The sequence below is a fragment of the Ptiloglossa arizonensis genome, chromosome 13 (genome assembly GCF_051014685.1).
Source record: "Ptiloglossa arizonensis isolate GNS036 chromosome 13, iyPtiAriz1_principal, whole genome shotgun sequence".
Classification (NCBI taxonomy): Eukaryota; Metazoa; Arthropoda; class Insecta; order Hymenoptera; family Colletidae; genus Ptiloglossa; species Ptiloglossa arizonensis.
The window spans coordinates 4146797-4157245 of record NC_135060.1 but is presented as its reverse complement, the minus strand read 5'-3'; the positions used below and the strand labels follow the sequence as shown (position 1 = coordinate 4157245).

At 42.3% G+C, this 10449-nt stretch overlaps 1 protein-coding gene across 1 annotated transcript; it reads left to right on the top strand.

Moving 5' to 3' along the window:
* Positions 1-3524: 3524 nt before the first annotated feature.
* On the top strand, positions 3525-10053 carry Vglut (Vesicular glutamate transporter). The gene is made up of 8 exons (XM_076325431.1): positions 3525-3598; positions 4664-4884; positions 5140-5456; positions 5537-5711; positions 6240-6532; positions 7017-7397; positions 8060-8269; positions 8970-10053. Exons 1-8 carry the CDS (start codon positions 3525-3527, stop codon positions 9210-9212), a joined length of 1914 nt encoding a protein of 637 aa, XP_076181546.1. The 3' UTR covers positions 9213-10053.
* Positions 10054-10449: the final 396 nt, after the last annotated feature.

Below are 10449 nucleotides of genomic sequence, written 5' to 3'. Positions count from 1 at the left end.
GCCGCCGACGACGACGACGACGACAACGTTAGGCGACGTCGACGACGTTCTCCGTCGCGTACCCCGCGCGCTACCGCTACCCATTCCGCTCGTAACCATATCTGGACTTAATTATTGGTGAGTCGTGTGTTTGTCTCTGTTAATTTTTTTCATTTTACGCCCGTTTTCGAATCTTTCGTACCGGTCCCGTTCACGCGTACGATCACGCGCGATCGTTTCATTCGAATTCTTCATTTTCTACTCGGCGACGCCTCCCTGGTGTATCGAGAGAGAATTTCCACCGATCCCGTACAGCCCCGAATAATCATCGAGAGTTTCCTGCTTCGAGAACGAGCGGAGAAACGATCGTCGAAACGATCGTCGAAACGATCGAGGAACTCTTAAGAAGTCGACGATCGATCGATGATGTGACGTTCACCCAAGTGCGGAAAAGTGTGATCTCTCTCTCTTTCTCTCTCTTTTCCATACGTGTCCCTTTCGCGATATTCTCTTGCTCGTGTCCCGGAGTCGACGATTACCGGATTTTCGTGGATTCGTCGCGCACGGAAGTGATCGCTCCCCTTGGGATCCCTGGACGACGAAGTGCGATTCTCTCAGTGGTTGTGAAAGTGACAAATTTCGTCGTAGGATGACTCGGGCGGAGGATCGATTTCGGGGGAGTCGTGGCTCTGCATTGATGCAGCGGGTGGTCCTTTCGGGGTTCGAATCTCGCAAATGACCGAGATCGGAAGAATGTCAGCGACTTTTCGTATTGATCTGCCGGGGAAAGGCGACGGGATCCGGGGTCATTTCATCGGGACCTATTTTTTCCTAACAGTTTCTAAATATAACGGAGTCTCGCAACAAACTATAGATTCGTGTTGAAATACTCGTTGGACGATGGATCGGTACATTTAAGAATCTGGTACATAGAATTCGTATCGTAAACGATGCAGGTTCACGTTTACGATAATCGATAAAGAGGTGTGAGAGAATAAAATAGTAAATTGCGCAGTTGTAACGAGTAGATCGAACAGAGTTTTAAGTTTCCACCCTTTTGTTTGGTTGCAAATTTATTGTTATAAATTTCAATTTATCTTCTTAAATCTTCTCGCCAAACATATTTATTTCTCGGTTGGGTACCTTGGTTCAAAGGTCAATAATTTAAATATCGCGTTCTACTTTAATAATAATCGAGCGTTATTAATATTCACTCTGGTTGTACGTAGTCACGTTCAAAGCTGAGTTGGGCGTACGAGACTTATTAACGAGCCCATCGGCGATCTAAGTCGAAAGACCACTTTTGAAAATCGAAATGTTGCCAACAGTTATAAAATTAAAATTCCTAACTTTATAAACGGTTAAATACAGCTAAATGTTAATAACGCTCGGTTATCGTCGAAGCAGAATACGATCGACGCGTCAAGTTCGTAATAATTATTTCTAAAAATATTTCAAAGAATACGATGGATACGTTTCGTTTAAGCGTGCTACGATAAATTCTTTGCGCGATCGATCCAATTGAAATTTTTGGCGAGAATCCAAAATCAATCGCGAACCATAAAACTTGTTAATTTATTCCTCCAGAATAATTAAATCGATTGACACGAATTTTCACTTTGTATAAGATGTCCGGTCTTGGAATAGATAATGTTCGTAGGAAAGAACTATAAGTCTGAAAAATGTTTAAAATTTAACGTGTCGTCGATGAAAATAATATTGTATCGCGTTTCACGGAGTCGTTGAAATACGTTCACGGAATTGTTACACCGTTTCCCACTAAAAAAAAAAATATTCAAGGGAACTGCATCCCCCATAAGGATGCGCAACGAGTCCATTAAGTGAATGTTCCACCCCAATTCGTTGACACACGTGCTGTGCATTTCGTGTCTTTTGTTCGTCACGTGCTATTTTAATATCCGACAGCCATTGTCCCGCGATACATCTCTTTGCGATAAGATGGCTAGTGTGCCAGCAATTTTTGCTTCGTGTACAATTTTTAGGGTAGAATTCGCTTTGTCTTCTCCACTGAAAATTATCAAGTCACTGTCCATTTTCGTTTCGTTTCGTTAAATAGGCCAAGATCGATAGAAGTATGAAAATTTCTTTCAGGGTGGTTTACAATTAGTAGTTTGCCATCTCGTACGTTTTACTACGAATTTTCTTTTATAATTGGACGATTTTCGAGTTCGTTTAAAAATCGATCTTCCAATTTTTAACATTTTATCTCGACTTTCTTCGGGTTTGACTATCACACTCGTAATATTGGCTACATTTTACTATGAATTTTCTTTCATACTCGTACGACATTTCGAGTTTGTTCGAAAATCGATTCTTCAATGTTCAACATTTTATTCCGATTCTCTTCAGAATCGGAAGATTCTTTTCGAATTGAATCCTTGTGATATCGTTTTAACGCAACGAATTTTCTTTTATACTGGAACGACATTTCGAGTTTGTTCAAAAATCGATTCTCCGACGTTTAACATTTTGTTTCGACCCTCTTCGGGTTTGAATTCAACCCTCGTAATATCGGGTGATGTTTTGGCGAAAAGCTTAAGTGAAAAATGTGACCCGGGGACAGAAGGCGAGGTTCTTCTCGCATTTTTCCATCCCCCAGAAGACGTTCCCCGGAGAGTTCGGGGATTAGGGCTGGAGAGTCTACCACTCCAAATAAACACCCCTACTCCAAGGAATTCCCCTCGCGCCTCGATATAGAGAACGAACGTCCCGATATATGTGAACGTGACCGACGAATGAAATACAACCGATGATGTAGGGGTTTAAATGTATGACCACCGATAACATCGAGAAACAGATCGAAGGATTGCGAAAATCGTGCGTCACGACGCAGCTTGATTTAAAAAGAAAAAAAAAAGAATATTACACGGTACTTGGAGCGTAAAAAAAACAGAATTCTCTCATTTCGAAGAAATTGTCATTAACGCCCCGCAGTAGAGAAACGAATCTTAACGCGAGTCCATTTATTACGAACTGTAAAATCGTAAGCGTCCATTTTCGCGTGTCCCAAATTCGCGGACTGAAATCGATTCGTCCTTTTCCTATGAATAATTATCTCGCCCGAGAACGGATCGAAAATGAACCCTTTCGAGATTGGAATTTGAACAATTTCGATTACACAGATTGTTAACGCGTCGCGTGAAATACACGGAGAAAAATCGTTGCACAGTTTCGTTTGCTGATATATAACACACGTGTGCAAGTACGTATTGTACGTCAGAAAATGAAAAATACGTTGCACTCGATGTTGTATTTTTCGTATTGCAAAATAGATTTCGATATTGTACTTCTTTTGCGATACGTTTGAGCAGATTTCCAAGTATCGTGCACCTACACGTGTGTTACCGTGAGATTCGAAAGGGTTAAAGTACGATCGCTTCGAGCAGTGTTCGAATTCGGTTAATCGAGCTTTTCCAGCGACGAAGGAATTGATTATCACGGATGGTGACGGTCCGTTTGCTTCAGGGGCTGTCGATTACCAGCGCGACCATTTCCAGCTCCAGAGCAACCCCAATAATTGGAAAATGTCCGGAATCGCGGCGGCGGGCCTCGCGGCCTTCGACTCCATCAAGTCCAAAGCGTCGCAAAAATTTACTGGGTAATGTTACGCATGCTCGTACGTCTAACGAGGGACGAAAAATCGTTTAAGGCTACGTTCAGGCAGCGCGTATGCATCTGACCATGCGCATACTTAAGCGCACATGTTGTACGTGAATGGCTAATTGCACTATTTAACGTGCACGCTTACTATGGATCCATTTGGAAGTTGAATAGAGTACTTCGAATCGGATACTTAATTTTACGTGCCTTTCGAAAGAGAACACGACTGTTTTTTATAAATTTTTACGCGATATATCGTACTTTTAACCTTTGTACCGTCAATCGATTCAACGCGAGGTACTTTTTTAAACTGCCAGGTTATTTTCGGTGAGAAATCAGGGGAAAATCTAAATTAACTTTCTAGCGTTTACTTTTTCTGGTTTGATATTTGAAAAAGAAAAATATTACACAGTGCTTGGAGCGTCGAAAGACCAGAATTCTCTCTTTTCGAAGAAATTAACATTTACGCCCCGCGGGGAAGAAAGAAATCTTAACGCGAGTCCATTTATTACGAACTGTAGAGTCGTAAGGGTCGGTGATCGTTCTTTCAAGTATCTATAAATAATGAATTCACTTATCTTTAGAATTACATAAATACATTGTATTTTAGATTTCATCTCGACACATTTAGACGTTTATAGAAAACTTCAGGCATTCTTCAACGGATACTATTGGCATTTCTTTCTACGTACAAACGAACAATTTTATTTGGAAATTTTTAACGCAGATGTACAGTTTAGAATAAAAATTGTGCATTAACTTCGAACAAATACTTTTATCGCGAACTGTATCACGCTGTTCAAAATAATTAAGGAATCACATTCGTTTACTATCTGGAAAAATGAATATCGTTACTCAGAAATAACAGATACGAGAAAAATACCGTGTTTTGGATAGAGTAATAGTTTCAATAAATATTACCAACTTACGTAGCATATTAGTGTCTCCGAAGCACTGGGTATTGAACAACGAAGTCAGTTCAATAGATCGTCCTTTCGATTATTTTAACCGGTATGTTTAAGCGTTATACTGGTTTTTCGATGATAAAAATGTATGACTTTAGGTTCAGAAGGAGCAATGCCGGCTACGAGGAATTTGAGATGCCCCGCGAGGGTAGCAAAGACAATCAGGGGTTCGATGGCGAGAGGGCATATAGTAGACAAGCCTCGTTCGAATCACTTCCGGAACACGAAAGGCCCCCATTGCGTCACATCGATACTTACTGCAAGCCAGAATGTCCCTGTTTATCAAAAAGATACACCATCGCAACGTTGGCTTGCATAGGTAAAGTTTAAACGATATTTTCTCACCTGTTACCAAATAAATGTGGTAGCACCTATAACCGTAACTCGTGACACTTCTACCTTTAACGATAAAATCGTTTTCAACCTAGTTCCAATTACGTAGCGTATACAGTACCACATAGGATTAGAAAGGGTCAGTCTGTGCTATCTAAAAAATTCCAATTAAATTTTCTCATCCCCCTTGGACAAACATTCTCACCAATGTTCGATAAGACACTTCGATGACGCGTTTCAGGATTCATCATTTCGTTCGGTATGAGGTGTAACATGGGTATGGCGAAGCTGGTTATGAAGAACAGCACTACGGAGGACAACCACACCCTCGTGTACAATTGGACGGTCACCACGGAGAGTGCCCTCGATTCGTCCTTCTTCTGGGGCTACCTGGTGACCCAAGTGCCCGGAGGATTTCTAGCTTCCCTGTACCCCGCGAACAGAATATTCGGCGCTGCGATCGCCGCGTCCTCGTTCTTGAACTTGTTGGTACCCGGGGCGTTGAAGCTAGATCCGGTCGTCGATATGTGCGTGCAAATCTTGAAAGGATTGGTCGAGGTGAGTTTACGAAGATTTTCATCACTTGTTTCGCCGTATTGTGTTTTCCCTTGCGCGACGACGATCTCCTTTTCGGCCAGGGTGTCACGTATCCAGCCTGCCACGGTATTTGGAAGTATTGGGCCCCACCATTGGAGAGATCGCGTTTGGCGACATTGGCATTTTGCGGCTCTTACGGCGCGATAGTCATAGGGATGCCACTGTCGGGCTACTTGAGCAATTGGTTCGGATGGACGGCATCGTTTTATTTCTACGGTAAGAGTGTAGGAATTATCTAATACCGGTGGTTATAAAATAAGGGTGAACAAAGTTCTAGGATATACGTGTATCGAACGAGTCAGTAGTAGGAGCAAAATATTAACAAAGTACACAATTAATGACTACGCTATTCTTATTTTAAGTGACACGACACGCTTCGACAATTTTCTTTCGCACCTTATACCCTCGCACGCATTTATTCCCTTTCATTCAAATTCTTAATCTCTCTCACTCCATGTGTGTGGTCACCTACGCCAAAAATTTCCCAGTACTGCGTTATCTCGATCGCTCTTCTTTCACACTTCACTCGCTGGTCTATTCCAAACACTTCAGATTCTCTCCGGACCACACGTTCCAGTTTGATCGTCACTGCTTGGAACACCACTCTTTTTCTCGCTTACTCTTGCCGTATTTATTCACCGCTTTTTGTTCATAGAATTACGCTCAGTTCGTAAACACCGAATAGTAGGGGAACATTGGGAAGGTCTTTGGGAAGGTAATCGTAGAAGTGATCAATTATTGTAGGTGTTTGCGGATTGATCTGGTACTGTTTCTGGCTGTGGTTGACCTTCGAGAAGCCGTCCAAACATCCCTGCATTTCGACACGCGAGCTCCGCTACATCGAAGATTCTCTTGGCCAAGGACAAGCGCAATTACCTATGCCAACGTTCTCCACGACGCCATGGCGGAAGTTCTTGACATCTATGCCCGTGTACGCTATCATCGTCGCCAACTTCTGTAGATCTTGGAATTTCTATCTGCTGGTGCTGTATCAGCCACGATTTATGCACGAGTCATTTGGCATGCCTCTGGTCGAAGTAAGTCCTACCCCAGTTCAATTTCTCACGATTCTCTAGTTGATTCCAATCGTAGAATATTCACGAGATGCGGAAAAATATTTTTGGCACGATGTCGACGGTCCATTTGTTCGAAGTCGGCGATGAATTATCTTCAAACGCGTGTTCGTGTACACATTCTTTACTTACCCGATCTCCTAAGTGCACTTTGCGAGTACAATTGTTTTTCGAACATTCTGTACAATATCCGATCAGAAAGTTAGACCAGTCTCGCGTTAAGGCGAATCTGGTACCACGAGTAAATGGAACGTGAACAGAATGGAATAATTTTCATTCGCAATAGTCGGTCACTGTAGTACATATATATTCCCTCGCGATAGTCACTCGCAGTTGCGTATCAATTGTTAGACGTGCGTACGCGGTTGTTGCATCGAAAGAGTTAAAGATTCCGAACGATCGAATGAAAGTGACACGAATGAAGGAACGTATCTCGTAATTTTTATAGACCGGTTTGATCGGTTCGCTTCCACACTTGCTGATGACAACGATCGTGCCTTGCGGTGGTTTGCTCGCCGATCATCTTCGTAAACGGGGTATACTGACGACCACCAACGTTCGAAAACTCTTCAACTGCGGTGGTTTCGGTATGGAGGCGTTCTTTTTCCTAGTGGTTGCCAACGCGACCACGCACAAAAATGGTACAGCGGCGACCGTTGCTCTCGCGATCGGTGTCGCTTGCAGCGGTTTCGCCATTTCCGGTTTCAACGTCAACCACTTGGACATCGCGCCCAGATACGCCAGTATTTTGATGGGGATGTCGAACGGGATCGGTACCATAGCGGGACTCCTGGTACCTTTCTTCGTGGATAACATCACGGAGAAGAAGGTACTGTCCGAAGAATACTTTTTCGCTTCGTACGAAATGATTTCGTCTCGTTTGAAAAAAGTACGATAATACAGAACGCGACACACCGAACGTTAGATTGCTTTACAAATTCTGTCTGTGGATTCTTCGGCGTAGACGACGAACAAGGAACACGTGTGTATAGAAATTTAAAATAAGTTGAAACTACATAGCGACAATGCTATCGGGGGAGGTAGTAGTCTGTAAATTAGAGCGGGGATGCGAACACTCGTCTGCCTTCTTCTCGCGAGCAGAGAGTAGTTTATGATCGAATTATAATTACGTTTACTATAAGACTACTCTCTTGGTTTCATTTTTGAGCAATTCTGTGGAAAGGTCTCTAACTTTTAAATATGAAAGCTCGTAGCTGAAACGCGACAGGAGGGGTAGTTTCTGACGTCACGATTGGGGGAGTGGCCTTGGACGATCAATCGAATTTGCACCTCTGAAGGTTCAACGAAACTCCGGTCGTCTATATTGATTTTCAAATACATTTTTCTCGAAAACATCTTAATACCAAGAATAATAAGCGAAGAATTCACGTTCGAATCTAAAATTCGATCAGCTCACCAATTCTCAACAACTTCTGTTTGCAATCGTTCACAAAGGGAAGCTAATATTACGTTTATTTTCACGCGTTTCAGGACACTCAGAGTTGGAAGAACGTCTTCATCATAGCTGCCTGTGTACACATCTTCGGTGTGACGTTCTACGGGATCTTTTGTTCCGGGGAACTGCAACCGTGGGCCGATCCCACACTAGAAGAGCAAAAGAGTTGGAACGCAATGGACGATTTTGGACAGACGAAACCACCGGTTCCGCCACCGCCGATGACCACACAGTCCAACTTCATTGTACGTAACTTTTTATTTGTGCCGTTAACGCTGTTACGCATCGAATCCGACTCGAGGGATCTAAACGTGTCCGGTCCAATGTGGTACAAAATTTCACACACGTGATAAATTAATCATCCGTGGACCGACGAATAAGGAGTATCAAATCGCGCACACTGTACAATAACAACAATTTGAGCGAAACTCCGCGACAAGAATAACGTAAAGATGGACGTTGAAGAGTCAGGAAAGATCCAATTAGGGTAGCTAATTGGTAAGGAAACGTCAAGGATAATCTTTTTAGTCTTAGTGCCTACTTTTACGAGCTAAACGCTTCTAGCTTCGAGCTAAACAATATCGAGAAGGTACAGAAAGAAAATTTAGAAAAAGAACGAGAGAGATTAAGAAAAAAGACATCCTTCTATTCTCCAATTAGAAAGAGAATGGAAGGTTTTTGGTTGAATCGAGTCTTCCAATTTATAACCATCAACTGAAGACTATTGAATCTTCGGTGTCTGTGTCCCAACGCAGAGTTGATTTTATGGTATTTTAAGTATTTTCAAACGCATTCGCACGTCGAGACTCTTCTATCCTCCACTGTTACTCCTGCGGATGCCTCGAAGTGTACTACCCGTGAAATAAAGAGCGTTATCGTCGTTTCGATGTTATGCGTCGTTAACGAAGGTTTGCGCGAAGAGAATAATTTTCTTATTTCTCGCAGAAGCAACCATCCATGGGTGGAGGTGCGACCGACGACTGGGACAATTACGATCAACAAACACCCGCAGACAATACGTACGTCCAGCAGGATAAACCAGCAATTAGCTACGGATCAACAGAAACGAATAGCAACCCATTCCATTCGACGAATCCTTTCACCAGCGATGTTAACGCGTCTTTGGTACAACCGCCGATGAAGGACGACTACACGTACGACGCGATGAAGAACCAACAGTGGAATTAAATATTGTCAATAACCGTACGATCGAGACCACGCGTACGGGAATCTTCTTTTTAAGGTGACGGATCGTTTGGTTCTTCGCGTTCATTTTCCAGCTGCCTCTGGTACTTCGATTCGCGTCTCGAGCCTATCAGAATTCGTTCTCCACGGTTCGTTGTTGTTTATCGTTGTTTCTTATCGGTCATTTCGATCGATGAACATCATCGGTCGATTTACGTTCAAATTCAAATACGGACCACGTCGCGAGAGACGAATTCGAGAAACAAATAATTTTATATAAATTTAATCCCCTTCCGGGTACGAATAGTAGTGTGACATCGACTTGATGAAAATTTCAATTTATCGAAAATTCAATTACGAAGATCTTTGCATCTCGACGAAGGGATGCTCGCGAAGTTATCGACGTTTATCAACGAGTCGAGAGCGAACGATTTTTGTAAAGAGCGAAGTATCAGTGGCGCAACGATAGGGTAACGAATAAGTTCTCGATGATTCGGGATGTTTTGGTTTACATTATCAAAGCATCTAACGTCGAGCTTCATATTTTAAATTAGACTACAAAGGGTGGGATTTGTTTTCATTACAATACCTAAGAGTGCAGGGTATAGTGCTGGAAGTCGACGTGCAAGAAACTGAAACTACGAGAAAATTTCACCCGAAATGGTATTTCGAACAATTTTCATTTGCAATGGGGTCGAAACATATCTAACGAAGATAAACGTTGATAAAAGATAGTAATAATTGGTGGGTAAACGAGGTCGGATGGAGAACATGAGAATTTTTTTTAAAGGATACTTGAGTAAAAGAAAATCAAAGGAAAAATCTTCTATATCGACTATCAATTCGAGCGAATCGAAACGGATTTTGTTCCACGAGCCTGAAGTCACTTTGAAATATACCATCCGTTACATGGAAAATGGTGCGAGCAAGTGGCCTAACATGAAAGTAATTAAGAGACAAAACAAAGGAAGACAGTCGAATCGTTATTATTAATTCACGGATTTCTATTAAGCAGATAGAAAATCATTCTTAAGGGAAACGTAAGCAGGCAATAATAACAGAATAGCCCAAACCTTCGCAGACAATAATTACTCGAAGACAATAAACGAGAAGGTTTGGAGAAACAATGGACCGGATTAGTTCGGCACGAACGCTGAAACTTTTAGGTATTTACAATATTGTTCTTCCTTCTTTCTACGCTAATGGCAGAACTCAACGATACGGAACTCTAGAAACATAG